The 20,771-nt window shown below is 35.5% G+C and overlaps 1 protein-coding gene across 4 annotated transcripts; it reads left to right on the forward strand.

Annotated features, from left to right (window-relative positions):
• Window positions 1-835: 835 nt before the first annotated feature.
• LOC136798975 (MYCBP-associated protein-like) lies at window positions 836-20,694 on the forward strand. Of its 4 annotated transcripts, none has more exons than XM_067055662.1 (25): window positions 836-962; window positions 2,019-2,051; window positions 2,356-2,489; window positions 2,776-2,876; window positions 3,593-3,663; window positions 3,987-4,165; window positions 5,332-5,407; window positions 5,723-5,795; window positions 5,902-5,948; window positions 6,300-6,360; window positions 6,526-6,733; window positions 7,048-7,238; window positions 7,598-7,711; window positions 9,163-9,274; window positions 12,048-12,123; window positions 13,336-13,523; window positions 16,432-16,542; window positions 16,917-16,949; window positions 17,490-17,588; window positions 18,027-18,187; window positions 18,661-18,764; window positions 19,020-19,154; window positions 19,379-19,440; window positions 19,907-19,981; window positions 20,510-20,694. In XM_067055662.1, exons 1-25 carry the CDS (start codon window positions 884-886, stop codon window positions 20,570-20,572), a joined length of 2,586 nt encoding a protein of 861 aa, XP_066911763.1. In that variant the 5' UTR covers window positions 836-883; the 3' UTR covers window positions 20,573-20,694. The 4 variants fall into 4 exon arrangements, with proteins under 4 accessions (XP_066911763.1, XP_066911771.1, XP_066911777.1 ...); XM_067055670.1 differs by having other exon boundaries at window positions 3,990-4,165; XM_067055676.1 differs by lacking the exon at window positions 2,019-2,051.
• The last annotated feature ends 77 nt before the right edge of the window (window positions 20,695-20,771 follow it).

A 20,771-nucleotide genomic window follows, 5' to 3' on the forward strand; every position in this document is an offset into this window, starting at 1 on the left:
ACTTATATGTAACAGCTCAGAAGGTTATTATGTACAAAAAATGGTATTTGCAGCCACAAAATGTACACTTTTTCTTAAAATAACACTGTATTGTGTCAGATTGTGTTTGTTTTGCATTAGGCTTTGCAAATATTCATGTTTCGAAAACAAAACCCAATCCTGGAATGTGTAAATTGATAAATTAGTGATTGAAGCCACATTTTAAGTCCATTGAAAACCCTGCATTCACAGTTTAAACCCATAAGTATCTTTATCAGACCTTAAACTACCAATTTCAAGAAAAACGATTAAAAAATATTGAAGTCTTAAAGCAGGACAGCACATATAAGCCAACCCGTTGAGTGAGCCACAGTGACATACAGCCACAAAACCTGCCCTCACTTTGCCATCTTATATTTCAAGACTGAATCACTCAACTTCAAAGGGAGCCACATTTTTGGAAAGCTCATCAATTTCCTTATTTTATGGAACACAGCAGCCACAAGAATGTCAACGCTGTGGGCTAAAAAGTGACTGTGATTGAAAACCTCACTTTTTGGGGTTCTATTTTTGAATGCAATCAGTATTGTTCCAATCTTTCCTTTCTTAAGGGGGATGACACGTCCTTCTGAGGGTCAGAAACTTTCCTGAAAAAGGGGGATAGCAAGGAGGGGGTTGTTTAAGATGGGGGTTGATGAGTCCCAGGAAGGAATAAATACACCTGCTCCGCCACAAGAAAGTTTCAGGTTTGTACAAAATTGTTAGTCCACAGGTTTTGATATTATAGTAATAATCATGGGAATTAGGGTCTAACATCCAATTGAAACATTGTTTAATACTACCATTTTTTTATGATAGATGTTTAATAACGAAAATTAACAAAATTAGATGAGAAAACAATGACATGATGAACAATAACAATAAACTTGCAAACAAAAATTCTAAAGACAGGACAAGGTCCCCAACAACTCCAAAAGCAACAGGTATTTTCTCTTTTTATTAAATCAAGCTATATAAAGGGTGCACTGTTTTGAACAAAATTCCTATTGTACTGTATAAAGGCAATTCAAAACCAGTTACTAAAAAATATTCTAGCCAAATAACATTTCAAAAGTGTTCTTGCTGTTTCTTCACCACCAGGGTTGAAATTGTAATTATCTTTCAAAAAAGGGCACAGGAAATATAAATTACAGGTTCTAAATTATGCAAATTTACTTTAAAATTTTGCATTTGTGCTAAAAATGTCTTCCGCATCTCAAAAAGGAATGTAAACTGCCATAATTTGTCCAAAGATCCTGAAAAATACTGGAACGAGACTTGTTGTTAACAAGGCTTTCTTTTTTGTTGAAAAGATATCTAAGATAATTGTGACTTTTTTGAGACAGATTTCTTTTTGCTATTGTTTCCCTGGAGCCCCATCAGAAATGGGCTTTTCCAGAAAAAAACCGTGCACCCCATGTTGAGGAGGTCCAACCTTTTGTGACCTACCCCCTTGGAATTCCAGGCAATTTTAGGATTATACTCCTCTGGAATTCCGAATTTTTACAAATTTTCAATCATTCCCCTTGGAATTCCGCTTATTTTTGACGGATTTTCGTCTACCCTTATGGAATTCCACTGCATTTCAAACCTTACCCCCTTGGAACGAAAAATGGACCTCCTCAACAGGGGGTGCACGATTTTTTTCTGGAAAAGCCCAATGTGAAACCTCAAATCAATCAACCTTTCCCATTATAGCTAGAAATAATGATAATAAACATTATACTAGCTATGACATAAAGGGGTAAGATGTTGAAAATGGTTGAAATATTGTCCAAAAAATGAATTTTTATTTTTGGTTACACTTCTCATGGATTTTTAAGTTAAACTTATTTCTTATTTGCAATATATATTGGACAGGAAAATTTGCAAATTTTATTTATTATGACTTCAGTGAGTAACTAGTGACCTCCCTTTACCCTGGCCTCCACTTGTTACATACGGTTTATAGTCGTTTTGAATAAAGCAACGTACAATTCATTTATTATTTTTCATTTCAGCCATAACAACCTATTGCGCAGTTAGTCTTGATAGTAAGATCTTTTAGCTTTGTTTATTCAAGCTCTTTGTTTATTTTGTATTATTATAGTGTCTAGTGAAGTTATTTTTCAGTTTTAACAGCTTATTCAGATCACCTAAAATGGAGCCATTTTCATTTTAAAGCCCTGAGTTCTAATCTGAATGAAGGGTTTTATCACAACATACAACCTGACCTTTAAAAAATAATGAGTGACATTAAAGTTGGCACATGCTTCAGGTTAATTGATTGACCCTCCAGTCAGCCCTAATAATTTAAAAAGAAATCTAATCAGTCTATACTTTTGTTTTCTCTTTTAGAAAGAGGGAAAAAAGGGAAGTCTGTGGAAAATACTGCTGGTGATGTATCAGATGAATTAGAAAATATTGAAAGTTGTGTGAACGTCCGCGGTGAAAATGATGAATTGAAAATTAATCAAACTTATCTACAAAGTGTATAATAACTTTTTTGTCTAAATCTACTAAGATTCTTATATTTTATTTCCCCCCTAGTAGGCAATGTGCTCAACCTCCTATTTTCTAAGAAGCCGCCTCGGACCTACGTCAGGGTGAAATTCAGTTATTTTTTTCTCACGTTTTGCCAAAAAGCTATAGAAGATTCTTCTCGAGCTAAAAACCAATTAAAACATGTTTCTCTGCTGTTAAAAATTATTTCAAGGAAAATATTTTTCATCCAATAGAGTCTGAACTTTTTAACTGAAAATATAATACCCATTTTAGAACCATTCACCGCAACCACCAAAAGATCGCCCAAAAGAGTCTATTTTGATACGGAGACCTCTTCCTTCTTCAAAGTACAAACAAAGTAAACCAAAAGAAAAGTAAGTTATGATATAAACAATCTCAAAGCCATTTTATATTTTTTGGACCTACCTGTAGGTGCTATAAATTAACATTAGTTCATTCATTTGTTCGTTCATCTGTCTGTTACCAGCTTTTCTCGATATTGGCTCATTGGCTTTTTTTGATTCTCACATTCGCACAAAGATGCAAATTGGCCGAAGAAAAAAAACTTCTGGCCAAAAATGCTGGAAATATGCAAGAAAATCCGCATCATTTTTTCAAAACTTTTCACACGTAGATGTGTATTAGCAATGCCCGGAAAACATGACCTAGTCTGAATTTTGAGGAAAATTCTTTTCCAACCAAAAATGCTGCAAATATGCTGAAAATTGCTGTTTTTTTTTAGTTTTCATTGGACTTTTTCCTTATATTTCTTCTTTTTTTCACACAAAAACATTATTGATAACAGTATCCATGATTCAATCGTCAATTTTTGGTAATTTCTTGAATCTCTCGAACTGCAGTTATTTGTTGTCATTTTCTCCTTATTTCTATCTAACCTCCATCATCAGGTAGATCCAATCAGCATCCAGCTTGTTTTTTATTCATAGTTTTTAACTTTTTTCTCTAAAAGATTAGTAAACTTTGTGAATTTATCCCATCAACCACCACCTATGTTCAGCAGATGCTTTGGTCGAATTTGATTTAAATTTGAAACATACTTAACTATGTTACTTATATTATTCTTTCTCAGGGTGTTCATTGCAAAACAAGTACAATCAGAAGAATCATTAGATATTTCTGAACTTATTAATTCTGAACCTTGTGAGTAAAAAAAACATTTTGCTGGGACCAATGAGTGCAGGGTAGGGAAATGATCCCTACTTTTCTATATTTATATCACTTTAACTTTTTTTAAATAGTTAGTAGCACACTGTTTTCCCTCTTCACTTTTTACCAGAACCTTATTTCAGCAAATAGGAGGGGCGGGGACTTGCTTCACTTTACCTTTGTCCAGCCATCACACTATAATAGTTAAAACATATATATGGTCGATTATGCTAAAATGGTTCAAGAAAGCCTTAATTTTACCTACTATTTGCTATAAATTTACCATCATATTCTCGTTTCATTTTACTTGATTCTAGTAGTGGACACTGCAGAAGTTAAACCCTTCAATATACTTGGTTCCTTCAATGACTTCAAACAGCAAGCAGCTAGAGAGCGTCAAATTCAACTTCTCAGTGCGAAAAGTAGTTTCAATGCAACTGCCAATAAAAAGGATAACAAAGAAAAGACTTTCAAAACAACTGATGACAGCAAAAATGTAAGGCTTCTTCATGTTGTTAACCAAAACTAGGTTTCTTGTGATGACCTGTAGTTTGATATTGATGATTGCAATTATTGCATGGTAAATCATCAATCTGCCAGACTTTTGGATTAACTTTGTTTTCTCAACTTCAGTTGAGCTAGAATCTGAGAATGTCTGTGTGTGTGTGTGTGTCTGTCTGTGTGTGTGTCTGTCACCAAAACTTTGGGGCAGGCTGGAGACTTCAAAAATGGTCCGATTGGGTTGAAATTTTGCACACTTGATCCTTGGGCAAATCCCCGGGGGTGTTTTTTTCATTTTTTCAAAATTTTAATTTTTGGGGCCTGGGGACGAGTTTTTCGCCAAAACGAGGCTAAAACTTTGGGGCAGGCTGGAGACTTCAAAAATGGTCCCATTTGGCTGAAATTTTGCGCACTTGATCCTTGGGCAAATCCCTGGGGGTGTTTTTTTCATTTTTTCAAAATTTTAATTTTTGGGGCCTGGGGACGAGTTTTTCGCCAAAACGAGGCTAAAACTTTGGGGCAGGCTGGAGACTTCAAAAATGGTCCGATTTGGCTGAAATTTTGCGCACTTGATCCTTGGGCAAATCCCTGGGGGTGTTTTTTTCATTTTTTCAAAATTTTAATTTTTGGGGCCTGGGACGAGTTTTTCGCCAAAACGAGGCTTAAACTTTGGGGCAGGCTGGAGACTTCAAAAATGGTCCGATTTGGCTGAAATTTTGCGCACTTGATCCTTGGGCAAATCCCTGGGAGTGGTTTTTTCATTTTTTCAAAATTTTAATTTTTGGGGCCTGGGGACGAGTTTTTCGCCAAAACGAGGCTAAAACTTTGGGGCAGGCTGGAGACTTCAAAAATGGTCCGATTTGGCTGAAATTTTGCGCACTTGATCCTTGGGCAAATCCCTGGGAGTGTTTTTTTCATTTTTTCAATTTTAAAACTATAACCTTTTCTGTCCCTCAATTTATCGAAATTGAACCTTTCTATTTAATTTCATCCCCTATTCCCTAGTCCCATTGATTTCAATTGTTTGTTATTTTTATATAGAAAAATACGAAATTTAAAGGCGCATGAAAACTGAATTAAGGTATATTTTAAACTAAGTGGTGTATATGAAGTATTTGTAGCCGCATTGCTTATTAGTTTTTTATATATTTTTTTCTTCAGATCAACCAGAGCAATGCTTTACGTCATTGGGAAAAACAAATGGCATCTAGAAGAAAACAACAGCAACATCTTGCTAGTAAAGTTTTATATCATTTAGAGCTTTGATGATTTCTACAGTGTTCAAACTTCTTCTGTCTCAGACGGATTTTCGTCTTCGCGAAGTAAATAAAGAGGGATTTCTGTTTTAAAATTTAGTATAAGTCTCCGAAATTTCAAGATTATATTCTAAAATTGCTATGTAAAATCCGTTTTCGGTCTCAGACGAAAAACTTTGATTCGACCAATGTTTCTAACCTTTCAACTTTAGTTTTGGATTTTTGATTTACTCCCAATCAGAAATTTTGATCCATTCACAGAGACCTGAAACATGTGTTTATTTTTATTGTTTTAGAGAAAATGGGTACATCACAAGAAGCATTGATTATGAACCAAAGTGATTCTTATAGATCAGTCCAAGAGGAAAGGTAACTTTGATTTTCATAGGTTTCATGTTTTCAACTTTCCATGAAACTGAAGGGAAAATAACTATTACTTCACCATTTTGACTTTTTGCTAAATTTTCATTTTTAGAACTTTGATTGATCGTTCAATGCCATTGAAAGATTATGGTAAAGGGTGTAAGTGATTTTGATTTTTGTGTGAATTTGATTTACCAAATCAGTGGATCTCACCCGATTTCACAAGTCATTGGTGGTTTCACCCAATATTGTGAGATTTCTTTTTGCCAAAATTAGAATAAGGTATCGACTATGCATTTCGTACAGGAGGGCTCAATTCCTATCTAGTGTGATTCTGGATGATTTACCTCTCCGGGCAATTATTTTCCATCAGATATAGACTGCAAGGAATATTTTCTTTGTCATTGGAGTGTTCCTATAATGATTTTTGTCTGTTCAGATATGCATAAGGTTAAAATTTCTCCTTCTTCCTATTTATAAACATCATTACAAAATATTCCACCATTATAGATCGAGTTGGAAGTGAATTTTGGAAACAAGCTGAAGAAATTGGTGGCAATCAAGGAGTTAGGTAATGTTTTTTCTAATGATGATAATATTTAAGAATCTTTGTTCAATTTCTATGCTCCTTGGGCAGTGATACATGGGTTCTGTTTGTTGTTTTGTTGAAAATAAAAAACGTTAAAAAACTCTGTTCATTCACCATTTAAAATTGATTGCTATATCTTCCTTTCAGTGTAACACTCAGTGAAACAGAAAAGGGCAATGTTCCCTCTATCGAACATGTCGGTCATCCAGCCAACATCAAATCAGAGATGGGAAATACATGGTCAGCAACCCATCGAATGAAAAATGTACATTTCAACTGGTGGAATTCATCATATTTAAATGAGAGAAGAGAATATCTGAAAGATGTGATGGATGAATTAGATCCACATAAACCTGTAAGAGAACCTAGCTTCGAAATCCATCCTTCTCCATTCTCCTATTTCATGATATGCAACTTTGCAATTTCTTCCAAATTTCTTCCTGCTAATTTTTACAAAGGTTTATACCCGCGTATCTTAAACAGTGAAAAAAGCAACGTTTTGGTTGGACAAGATTATAAAAGTTACATTTATTGTCAATAAGAGATATCTCTCAAGTTGTTGCAATGGCACATATTTTGAAGTTAGGAAAATTTTTTCTTTGGTCAAAGGAATTGTTACCGCTCCTGATTTTGTTTATCTGTAACATGTGTATTTGTGTCTCGTTACAGTATATGGACGGCTTGGAAGTGATTGGTCATGGTTTACAACTACCACAGAATGTTCGAATGAACCAAGGAGATGCGCTGGCATGTTTCGGTAATAATGAGCACTTGGATGAAGACGTCATTGATGATGAAGAAGTTGTGGATGGGGACTTTCAAGATGATTGTGATGTGAGAAATATTGAAGGGGAACGACGGTAAATTGAAGGCTTTTTAATTTCACTATTCACTGAATACACCTTTCAACCCTTCAAAAAGCGTGAGTAGACCTGGGTTTGAGTTTACCAGTAAGGATTGCAATGATGTCTGAATTCTATGTTTATGAGTAAATCAACGCAATGACTTCAGACATTTGACATAAATCCTGGAGGCTGGGTTTCCCAGGAAAGATGTCAATATTTTTCGTCATCTCTTTCCTAAATTTTGTTAAATGGGGCTATGTGAATATGGTTTTTGTAACAATGAGCGAACGTTGGAACTTTTGATCTAACTGGACTTTGATAATAATACAATAAAGCTATAGCATTAATTTGTAATACATTGATTTTCATTATAGTGATCCACTTTCCTGTTACGATGACGTCATTCCAGAGCCTATCTTTGGTCCATCACTTCTCATTAATGGACAACCAGCTTCGTGGGAAGGCTCTCCTGTGGAAGATTGTAACAGGTTGGTATTTATTTAAAAAGTAGTAAAACTGCCAAAAGGGACATAGAAATAGGTATAGGAGAAATAGGTATAGGCCAGACCCGATCAATCGAACTTGTCGAACCAATCGAACAATCAAACTAATCGAACTCCATCGAACGATTAAAGTTCGATTAAAAAAATTAATCGAACTCTAAGATTTTTTAAAAGATTGTGAGTGTTCGATTAAATTCGATCAATCAATGGGTTTCAGTTCGATCAGTTCGATAAACCAATTTTGTTCGACAAGTTTGTGCTGCTCCGCCACCGTATATTATCTTCTTTTCAAAGCCAAATTCGGAATGTAAGTCGGGAAATTACTTCCGATAACGGATTACACACTTTCCCTGTATCCTTTTAGCGCCAGAGGCGGTTTGTTGGGGTGTAGTATTCCGCCACTCGGCCGCGCGCGAAATCGCAACAGATGGGCTACGGACTTTATTCCGGATAGACAAATATCCAGGTACAATAAACGTCAAGCTGTTAAGTCCGGGAACTGTCGAAATGGCAATCGCGTGCCAGGACAAAGTTTTTGCAAACGAGGGTAGATAAGAGGATTTAATATCATGGAACTAATCGAACTTTTTACTGACCGAACTAATCGAACTGCTATTGCTTCAAAAATTGCGAGTGTTCGATTAGGTTCGATTAATTTTTTTAATCGAACCTTAATCGTTTGATGGAGTTCGATTAGTTCGACTGTTCGATTGGCTCGACAAGTTCGATTGATCGGGTCTGGTATAGGAGAGCATGTTTTTATGATAATTTACAGTGCTGCTAGCTGTGGTTTTCGGATGATGGGTATTTATCTCTTTAAAACCTATTTTTGGGAAATTTTCCTATTGTACTTATCTTGGAAATGAATTATGCCATATATTTTTAGCACCGCCTCAAAGCTCTTCCCAATCTTGTCTGACTTTTTAAATTATGTCCGTAATAGAAAGTATTCGCAGCCCAAATTATTGTGCTGTGAAAAAATACCAGTTAAGACAGCCGACTTTTGTGCTCCCCTTCCTTTACTTGTTAGATTAGGCTGAATGCTGGCAAACAACATTTTCGCATGGAATGTATTAAAAAAGTCGTTTTCAACGACTTGACAATGTTATAAATTAAAAGTCATTGTATTGATTTAGCAAGATGTTGTTGTAATGATTTTAGACTTTTCTTCGCAATTAGAAAAGAAGAGTAGAAAGTCTGGTGTCTACATTATCGCGGTTGAAAAAGAGTTCCAGAAGATTGCTTTCCGCGGGAATTAATTTTCGCGTTTTTGCTGTATATGGGATACATTTCTTTGCTTTGATGAAAAATGGTCAAATTTGTAACTCTTGCTTTTCTATTTGCGAATAAAAGTCTAATATACTAGAATTAAGACTGTTTATATATCTTCAAACCAAAAACTTCATCTTATTCGTATATCTGTTGTTTTTTTTCAGTCAAGTTGGCGTCGAGACAAGATTGTCATTTGAAGCGAACATCGGTGAATTGGGTGAATCGGTTATAGCGCTGACTAATGATGGAACAACTGTACTCAAGTTCTCATGGAAGGTAAGGATGAGATATTCCTTTTTGCTATATTTTTCACCCATGAGATACCCATCATACAACCTATAGTACTTTCTGCTGCACTAATTTGTCAAAAGGAAAAAAAAGTAAATCCCCCGGTAGGTACTAGGGTTGCGAGCTGACGGGGAGGGGGGGTGCCGCCCGACTTTCGAATTATGGACCCTTACCGGGACTAAAAAGGAGAAAACAAAGGAAAATTTTGTGAACTTTACGAACCTTATCGGGACAAATTTGACCAAAATTCGATCTTTCCGTAATAAAAAGTACTGCCCCCCCCCCCCGGAGGTAAATCCATTGACGCAAGGATTGAAAAAAGATGAAATGCACTCAACTTTATTATGATGTAATTCATTCTCAAATTAAAAAAGAACTAGCCGTATGCGCAGCGTGTCCCAATCCAGTGAATCACTACACATCTACATCTAAAAAATTCTAACGGAAGAAAGATAGCCTCCGATTGATGATTAGATTTTGATTTTAGGAAATAAAGGAATAAAAAGATAACACTGCATTGTAATTTTTAACCACAATTAAATAAATGGCTTGGCAAAAGTATATTTCAGATCTTCTTAGCCATCGCGTGGTTGGACATTCGAGGGTGACTTTGAAAGACTTTTGAAAGTGATAGGGAGCTATGGCGCGCCAAAGCGGAAATAAATACTATCTTTCATTTCGCGGCACCATCTTTCATTTCGCGGCACTATCTTTCATTTCGCGACACTATCTTTCATCTCGCGACACTATCTTTCATCTCGCGACACTATCTTTCATTTCGCGACACTATCTTTCATTTCGCGACACTATCTTTCATTTTCGCGACACTATTTTTTTCATCTCGCGACACATCTCGCGACACTATCTTTCATCTCGCGACACTATCTTTTATTTCACGACACATTTCGCGACACTATCTTTATTAAAACGACACTATCTTTTTTAAAACGATACTATCTTTTTTTAAACGATACTATCTTTCCAAAAAAACATTATCTTAATTGAAACGATACTATCTTTTTTACGGGATACTATCTTTTTTTATGGAAGCCGAGAAGTGCCATCGACAAAAAATATTTCATTTTAGAAAAATAAATTTAAATCTATAAAAAAAATATTTAGTTTTAGAAAAAAGTATTCAATCTTAGTAACAAAAATTAAAATTAGAAAAGTTATCAAGTTAGAGAAAAAAATTTAATTTTAGAAAAAAAAATTCATACATTTCTTGAAGAGTTATTTAGTTAAGAACATTGAGTAGTTATGCTTATAAAAAGGGTAATAAAAAGAGTTTGTTATGTAGATTAATTTTTGTTACCGAAATCTAACTCAACCGTTACCTATGATATGATACTCTACTTTTTTATGCAAAAAATCAGAAAACATTTTACCTACTGTACTATATTCAATATTGAGCAAATCCTCGTTTTTGGCCCAAATTTGCCCAAAATAATTTTTTTTTCTTCAACAAAATTTGGTTCTGTCAACTTTGCATTATTTGTGGATTGACATCTATGTGCAAAAAATCATCTGATGGTCTTCACAAAGTCACAAATCCAGGAAGCATAGAAACGAAAGTTGCAAGTGTGCACGGGAGGAATCGGGCCAAAAAAGTTTTTCTCTTTTAGAATTTTTTTTTCGAATCGGGCAAAAAAAATTTCTCTTTTTTCTCTAAAACTAAATTTGTCTCTAAATGTAATTTTTTTTTTTAAATGAAATATTTTTTGTCGATGGCACTTCTCGACTTCCACAATAAAGATAGTATCCTGTAAAAAAGATAGTATCGTTTCAATTAAGATAATGTTTTTTTGGGAAAATAGTGTCGCGAAATGAAAGATATTGTCGCGAAATGAAAGGTAGTTTCACGAAATGAAAGATAATGTCGTGAAATGAAAGATAGTGTCGCGAAATGGAAGATAGTATTTATTTCCGCTTTGGCGCGCCATAGGGAGCCGCTATTGTTAACAGAAAGTTTTAAAGAGCATCTGAATAAGAATTCTTTAAAATGACAAAATAAAATTGGGAAGAAGGTTGATTTTAACCCATCAAGCTCCAAACTTGGTGAATAGAAAATAGTATCTTGGGGTCTCAATGTTAGTCTAGTGGTAGGAAATCTGAAAATATGATGGTTCAACGCCATGAAGAGGAGGCTTTGTAGAGCTTTGTTAGATTTTCGAAAACTTTTTACAAAACGTTGTAAACACACACGTTTAAGCGTATTAATATATAGATTGAATGATTGATTGATTATAAAAGTTTGATTATTCTCGCTTGCTTTATTTATCGAGAATGGCTGCTTTTCCGGTCCACGATGACCAGAACTTCTAAACCCAGGGCTTTACTTGAGCAAATCTTCTCGCACTCTTTTGTAAAAATTTTTACATAATTTGTTTAATAGTAACTACTTTAGTGAATTAGTGAAATAAAGATTTACGAAACTACAGTACAGTCAACTCAATCGAATTCGAACTTCTATTATTCGAATCTTTTTATAATTCGAACTAATGTATTGGTCCCCTCAGCTGGAAAGTGGTTTTGTACTCTCTGTAATTCGAATCTTTCTCTAATTCGAAGAACATATTCGGTCCCATGAAGATCGAATTAGAGAGAGAGTCACCTGTATGTTTTCATCGCTCTGGTGCATCGAAATGGTTGTAAAGTTGCCACCAAAGTATCATCACTTTGCACAAGTTTTGTTTACCAACCTGTGATATTTTTTTTTCAAATGATATATAATTTATTTATCATCTCTCTCTATATATAGAAACTTCCAAAGTATGATCCGTTTGGTTTGAAGAAAGGAAAACCCCTTGAACGATTCTACTTCGATATCAGAGATGGTAAGGTCTTTGCGTTGGTGATATGCTATTGGTTAAAGTATGTTTCGTTGTCCACCCTGAGAGTAAGTAAACAGGGAGCAGATAAAGATCAGAAAACTACTTTGTGTAGGCTAATTCTTCATCAATTTAACTATCATATAACTTATGATATCATATTTTATGATCTGCCCCAAACTCTATTCACAAAATCAAATTATAACATGTAATAGAGAATTCAACATGTAATAAATGTTTCATACCTTGTGTGGTGAAATCAATAGCTTCTTTTATATGACGTAACAAATTTGTGAGTAATTCATTTTGAATTTGACCCACAGCTTAAAAAAAATTGTCGAAATTTGTTTAGTGAAATAAATCTATTTTGGACAGAAATCCCTGCAACAACACCGACTTACTAATTTCCAGTAACCCTTGTCAATCTTACTACATCATTCCTTGGGGGGGGTGGTACTTAAACAAAAATGGGTGCTGGGTATGTGCGGACGGTAAGGGTCGGTTTTTTCACCTTCCAAAGTCTCTCTAAGGATCGGAAAAATCAGAAAGTTTTCTCTCGAAGGGTCAGGAAATTTTTTTGATTTCGAGAGAAAAATTGTAAAAAAGTCTCTCCCTAAGGGTACCACTATTTTCAAAAATCGAAGAAAATTTTTCAAAAAATCTCTCTAAGGGTCACCTTTTCGGCAAAAATCAGTCTCTCTAAAGGTCGGTTTTCGGAGGTCTCGTCCGCACATTCCTCTCATCTGCCAACCCTAGTACCCCCCCCCCCCCCCGGAACTTCAATACATAAAATTATTATTGTGGACCTCAGACACTTTCGCTTCAAAATTTGTAACGGTCTCTTGGGATTGGGAAAACATTAAATGCTCAGTTGTCGAAGCAGTTTAAATCGAAAAACGAGTTGATTTTAGGTATCTTGAGAAGAAGGTATTCTCGTACATTTCTTAGTTTCCCACGTTTGCTGGGACATCTCTTTCCAAATGAACAGGCTCAATTTGCAATCCTCAGGACGTCAGAACGCATAAATAGTAGTGAGGTCATTGCCCTGACCAGACGATTGCTAAGCGCCTTCAAAAGCAACTAAAAACATATGTATCAGAACCAGAGGTTAATCCAAGGCCATTCCGATAGAGGTTGCATTTTATTTAGTGAAAAAAGTGATTTTCTTTTTCACCACAGAATTGGTTATTTATCAGTCTTCCCTATCTTTTTCTCTAGGAATTATTCTACCTGGCCAAACGATCAGTATTCCGGCGGTGTTTAAGTCTTCCAACGCTGGTATCTTCACTGAACAATGGTGCTTGGAAACACATCCTACATTGTGTGCTGGACGACGCTTGCTGGTCACCTTACACGGTGTTGCAACCCAACTGACCAATATGGACGAGCACAGAAGAATTCTAGAGGTAAGTTAGACAGGAGACCCGTCCTGTATTTTTATAATCTGATGTATACAGGACGGGTATGACCTGTGAGGCACAAATCTGCCTCAAAATATTTACAGTGGGTAATTCGAATTTAGCGCTGTCCTCACTTACTAAAATAAAAACCAAGTTTCGGAAGTTGCGCTTTCTCTAAGAATGTGTGAGTCACACATTGGTCACTGACCAGCAAAAGAATAACAAAATTAGGATCTAGGAAATTCAAACTGTCAGCCCATACCATGCTATATATTTCGTATATAAAATTAGAAATCATAGCATGGATCTCCAGGCTAGAGGTAAGTGGGAACAACAATAGTCGACTAATCTAAGGTGTCAGAGCCACAAAACAGGGATTCCTGGTTCGAATTCCTGCTACTAAAAGTTCTAAATTACTGAAAAGTTTCGATTACAAAGTAAAATTCTGCGACCGCAGTCGGAGGCGACTCGGAGGCTCCTCTTTCGATAGTTATCAACCCGAAGGTAGTGGAGGGCGCCACTCTTTCTCCCTGAATTGCTCCACTTACCCTTGATCCTTCTCTTTATTGCTGAGCATCAAGCCAAATCAAGCAGAGAGGCATCAAGTACCAATTTGGGAATCTTTAGTATGGCCTGGCTGGGGGTTGAACCCACAAACTTGCGCACCGTAGCCGGATGCTCTACCACTGCACTACGGTCGCTTTACACAATATATTTTACAGCGGGAGTTCTGCTAACCCTACTTTTCATTCTTATTTGTGAGATTGCTAGGTTTAGCCACGTTCTTTTTAATTTACACATTACGACATTTGAACCCGACTTGGATATCAAAGGTCGAATACAATTCCCCTCCAATAGGAATTTGACCAACGCCTTTAGAGCTGTAGATTTAAGGCGAGCGCCGTACCGCCACCGAAGTAAAAGATAGAGAAAGCTGCGATAGCGCTATTAAAAGAAAGAAAGCACCCCTGTTAGGTTATTTGCGTAAGGAAAAGTTCTATAAAAAGATAAACTGTTATAAAATAAAATTTCGATTCAATCTTATGTAAGATTGTTGTTGAAGTTGTTGAAGAATGACGTCATTTTAAAAATGCTTCTAAAGTAATATCATAGTTGATTTATTATTCTGGAGACGACTTTTAATTGCGGTTTTGCAAAAGAAAAACATTTCCAGACTTTTTTCAGAGAGCTCTAGGTCAAAGTGATTTTGTGACTTAAATTCACGTGTTAGCATTACATAATATCGGATTACTAATACAAGGTTGTAAATTTTTTTCAAAAAAGTTTGACTAGGTCACAGAGAGATGTTTTTATAAGAAATTACAGATTCTTGAACATAGAAATTGTGCATTGGGGCATGCACTTTAGACAAAGTATCGAAGCTTTTTAAAGTAAATCGACAATAGTCACAATAGTGTGTGCTAAAAAGTTGTTTTACATGCGGCTCTTCGGAAAAGGGATTTTTTAATTTGAGGTCAAACTTCTTGAATATGAGAACTCATTCGTGTTCTTATAACAAAAACTATAAAAAGAACAACAGAGGGAGAAACCCTATTGGTAACTTTTAAGGTTACCATAGCAATACCATTTCATTGACGATTGAGTTAAGCTTTCCTTCAATCTTAACTTGCATAAATTACATTGTTGAATAGCTTTTTTCAAATTATGGAAGTTGGTTATGATTATCTCTCTCTACTTTATTTCTCATATTTAGTTTCTTGTATTCTTTGCTCGAAGACACATTTAAAGAGCTTCATTCTTAACTCTGAATACGTGTCGAATGTGTCTGGAGACAGGCTTGTTAAATTTTACGGATTTCCTATTAGAAACATTTTGAGAGTCGTAGCTTATCGAAGTTTTGCGTTTAGTACTTTAGCTCTAGTTACTGTTAGTATAATAGCATTCTATCAGTAATAACAGCAAGTTAGTTTTACTTTAGGTGTACAAACTTTCGCGAGCAGAAACTTTCGCGATTTTCGCGAATTCCGGCTCTTTTCGCGAACAGTAAATGTCTTTAAAAATTCTAGGAAGGGTCATTCGCGAAAGTTTATGTCCGCGAAAAATTCTTGACAAAATAGAAAATCTGTTAAACTTCAAACTTTGATTAAAATGTAGCTTTTATGGCTTTTTTTAGCCTGCTAAAAGACTAACTAGCTGGGCCAATATGTAAGTCAAAGGATAAATGTTTCAAGCCAAACCTAGAACTATTTGTCCTTCTAAGCTATTTTTTCATGTGAAAATTCTCAATTTTACGTCTTGATTCGCGAAAGTTTATGCTCGCGAAAAATATCTTTCCGTTAAATTCGCAAAAGTAAATGTCGTGAATTTCGCGATTTTTCTTCCTCGTGAAAGTTTCTGTTCGCGAAAGTTTGTACGCCTGAAGTAATTGAAGATTTCTGGCATTTTTTATTAAGAACTCTAGTAGGTTTGTGTAAATAAAACTCTGGGGGGGGGCAGCTGGGCAAAAGGACCGACGGGTATGTGCGGGTCCTAAGGGTACCTTTTCCAATATGTTTAAAAAAATGTCGGAAAAACTAAAGATGCACTGTAAGGGTAGAAATCTCAGAAAATTCTTGAAAAATCGAGATATTTTGCCCAAAAATGCTAGAATTTTGACCATTTTTTGCACGAAAGGGATCGAAAATTTGGGGGAAAATGCACTCTAAGGGTATGATTTTCACTGATTTTTTGCTGCACTGTAAGGGTGCAATTTTAAAAGCCAATTTTTGGCCCGCACATACCGTCAGTCTGCAAACCCAGTGCCCCCCGGGATAAAACTGAACTTTTTTATATTTGTCACAAATATTTATTTTAAAATAGAATATTGAAATATTAAACTACAGTTATTAAAACAAAGAAACTTTGATTTTCTCCATAATGTATCCATAACTTCATATAAACTTTTTTTTTTCAGGAGGAATATGTACGCCGCCAAAACATCCAGATGGCGGCCAGGATTGTCCAGGAGATGGTCAGGGGTGTAAGCACGCCACCGAGGAGCCCGTCTCCACCACCCCTATTAACGGTAATGTTCAAAATCATTGTAATTTTAATCAGTTTTTGGAAATCCATGGCGAAAAACCTCTGTTATATTCACTTTTTGAACCAAATGCAACCGTACAGTGTTGAATATGGTAGAAGATCGACTGAAATCGTCAGCTCAAATCGTTGATTATTAAAAAATTCGTTGTATTGATGTCAAATCAAGCATTGTACATTCTCGTACTCAGTATAGTATCGGCTTTTCACTGAAAGAAGGAATTTCAGCAAAAGATTTGGGAATAACCCCGACCCTAGCGTTAGAAAATGATAGCTTTTGATGTTAAGCCCTCTATTCTCGAAATGCAAAATAGAAAAACTATTGTCTAGACTAGAATTTCACCAATTTTTACTCCTTAGGAAGAAGAAGAATTCAATGAGAGAAATCTGAACGTAAGATATTTAAACTTTTGTAAAATTTTTACAATTGCATTTATTCATACTTGATTTTTGACTCAAATATTCCACGTCATGGCTTTCTATTTTGTCCCATATGAGACCACCCATAAAAAAGCACTCGAGATATTTTCACTGTTGATTGCCCTAAGATCTCTTCGAATTGTTGTGAATGTCAGTGCAATGTGCAAAACAACAACATAGAGTTGTGGTGACTCGACAACATCCTCTCCTTCCATTGTTGTGGTCTTGTACCTTTTTCACACAATCAACGAAACATGTGCAAAGATTAACTGATTGTTTTCCTAACAAAAGCACCTTCAATGAACACGCTTACTAGTCTCGAATTTTTCCATATTTTTGAGGTTTTTTCTTCCGGTGCAGTGATTCCTGACTTTAGGTTAGAGCCTATTTTCACTAGTGAAGGGTCTTATCTTGTCTGTTCTTCTAACCAATGATATATGCTACAAAGCTAACACGAGCCTTTATTTCTAGAATACTTATACCCCTGCTTCTTACCCCTGTTTCCCATTTTAGTTACATTACAACAAGTCGGCTGCTGAAGACATGAAGAAGTTCTTCGTTGAACTCAATCCCCGTGAGAATTGGGATCTTTCCATCATGACCATGCTCAAAGTATGTTTTTGTTTTTGACGTACCTTCCTCCCTACCCTCCTCATCTCTATTCTTTGACTGTGTTTTGCGTCTCACTTTGACGAAAGCTTAATAAGCCTCTATATGGTTTGAGGCCGGGTAACTCGGTAGAGCGTACACCTTTCAACCCAAAAAGTTGTGGGTTTGATTCCCGGTCACCGTCAACTCGGCGAATGAGTAGTTTGGATTGGGTAATCTGATATCTAGGTGGTGAGTTACTGGGATCTGAGAGTAGGTGTAGCGCTCCACCTCAGCATTTGATCTCCCAGGGCTAGCGCAAACAGAAAAAGGAGATAGACTGCCTCACTTCCAGCTCTTCCGACAACCAATATTTCCTTACTTATATGGTTTGATTAGATCTTGTTTCTCCCGGCGACTTCATTCATTCATTCATTCATTCATTCATACATTCATTCTAAGAATATCGAGAACCTTGAGGAAGCGGATGTTATAAATGACGGCGAAGAAGAGAAGGATGTAGAAGAGACAAAAGAAGAAGCACTAAACCGTTTAAACAAAGAGCTGGTTTCATTTAACCATCCTGTACGCAAACCTGCTCATCGAAATACCTATGATAAGTGGTAAGCTCAACTATGAAGTTTAAACAATTCTGAAAGGGCTAGATAGGAATCTTCAATCTTTCACAGACGTAAGAAAATTGTGAAGCTCTAAGATTAGCACCATAAAGCTTTTTTTAAGCTCGATGAGATCTACTCTACGAAGCGAGGGGATGTGCCGATAAGGCAAGTTTCGAAATAATGACTCGTGAGAGTAGAAAATAAATTTATCGTTATCGTATTCTGTTACCCTCAAAAAGCACAAATTTGGCGTAAAAGCTATCAATTGCAAGAAACACTATTAGATCTATCAGGGTGCTAGCCTTCTGCGATGACTCTCTTTTTCTCTTTCTTTGTATGCTCTTTAATTCTTCCAACATTCACATTAAATTTTATACTGCGTGAAGCATTTTGGAGTATTCTAGACTTTGTTATGGTCGAGAAGGAAAAGGAATGGGATTTATTCATTGTTCAATTTGACATTTTTATCTTACTAGCTATAAGGTGATCTGTGAAGCAGTCGACAGATTCGTGTTACAGACCATGACCTCAAGACACCAACTTGGAATGCCTGAAAAAGAAATATACGTCAAACAAGAAAGTATGCTTTTAACCGAGTCACTTCTTGAAGCAAACCAAAATGGATTCTTTTTTTTTTGAAGTTTTGGTCTGGAAGTCTTCGAGTTAGTAGGGGAAGGAATTTGTAATAGTAATGATATGACATTGAAATTGTGGGCAAATAATAAGGATCTCTCCTTGAAAGAGGTAAAAAAGAAGGACATCTTAGCTTAATTTCGTGAAATTAGGGATTAATACCCCGACTTCAAACTCTCAAGACTTGTTTTCATTTTTTCAGTACCCGTCCACAGAGGGAAAAGCAGAAAAGTAGTGGATACACAGAAGAATACACGTAACGATGCCAAGAGTCCAAACAAAAAGAAAGAGGACGCTGGAAAAGCCAGAACACCCAATGCTAAAGAGAAAAAACAAGGTAAAGTGGGAGCAATTCTCCAGTGTATGATCTCATTTGATATCGGAAAATATTCTCTCTGTGGTTTGTTAAATTTTAAAAGTTTCTATAAAGGTCGATTTTCGAACTATGATCTAGACATAATTCTCATCTCGCAAACTTAATTCCCTCCTTCTCGATACTACACTTCTAAGCCTTGGAGAATTTCTTTTACACATTATTTATGAATGATTGTCTCATTTCAGCTGAGCCACTTCTAATTGCCAAAGAAGAATCAGCAGTGATACAAGAAACTAAAGACAATACGGTGAAGATTGATATTTTCTTCTTAACTTTCTACATTGCCAGAGAAGCTTCATTAACATGATATGTAAAATTGTTAGTAGGATAATGTTACTATCAAACAGCGGACTTTCGCTAATTCGATTTTCTATTATTCGAACTATTTCTCGGTTCCTGTCAAGGGGAAACCCTCGTAAAATACTTTCTATAATTTGAACAAATTAGACTCCCCGCTCGAGTCCGAATTAATTAAAACTGTAATTTGCCCATTTTTAAGAATGCTTGTTTAAATTGTGTGAAGTAGATATCTGTTCTTTCAAAAATAAATTCAACCTCTGGATATTGTAGTATTGTCCTTTTCAGACGCTCTGTTGAATTGTTATCAACCCGACAATTATTTCCTTTTGCTTCTCATCGGCTTTTTCAATTACCATTTACACATGAAACAAGAATCTTTCAATTTTTGGTTTCTCTCTCTCTCTTTATTATAGAACACAGCGGCATTTGTTGTTAATGAGACTCAACATGCTAATTATAATAAATATATGGACAAAATGTACAGCCAGGTAAGATCATTATATGTGAATGTGTCTGTTGACAAAACTGATAATGGGAGGACGTCCAAATAAGAGGTTACTTCTCTGAACTGTTGTTCTCGTTCTCAATGAGGATAAGATTTTAGATCCCAAGAAAATTTATTATTTTATATTTGGCCTTCATCTTGTGAAGTTATGTAACAGAGAGACCACTATTAATTTCTGAGCATTAAAATAATGGCTTTTTTTGTTTACGTTCCACTTTATGCCTTCTTCTCTTTACCTTGTTTTGTTTGTGAGAGATTTCTAAATATAAGCAACAGTTTAATAAAGTGTTTACTCTCTGTTGCTATACTGTATTTATTAAGCCCAAACTACATTAGCAGCTAGTTAGTGTTTTGTATGTTTTATTTGTTTGATGTTTGTTATCCAAGCTAGTAGATCAATGTGAAACATTGTAGAACTGTCATGGTTTACAAAATGACTATTCTTGTATGTTCTGAATGTTATCAATACTTATTGAATAAGGTTGCTGGTTTGTTTTTTTTCAATTGTTAGGTGTACAGTTGTCTGCAGGACTTGGCAGATGACATTGAAGCAATATTTGCGTTGCAAGAATGACTCCAAAGTTACATTCTGCTGACTCATTCACCTTCAAAGATAAGGGTTTGTACATACAAAGAGGAATTTTGCTAATTATTTTTATTTCTGTTCCCATAAGATTGTCTTTAATTTATTTTTAACTATAGCTTATTTTTGTATATGGTTTGATTAATATATATTGGGTGTGTTATACTGTATAAAATGCTTAGATAATTTA

This window comes from Clytia hemisphaerica, unplaced genomic scaffold, assembly GCF_902728285.1.
Source record: "Clytia hemisphaerica strain Z4C2 unplaced genomic scaffold, Clytia hemisphaerica genome assembly, whole genome shotgun sequence".
Lineage (NCBI taxonomy): Eukaryota > Metazoa > Cnidaria > Hydrozoa > Leptothecata > Clytiidae > Clytia > Clytia hemisphaerica.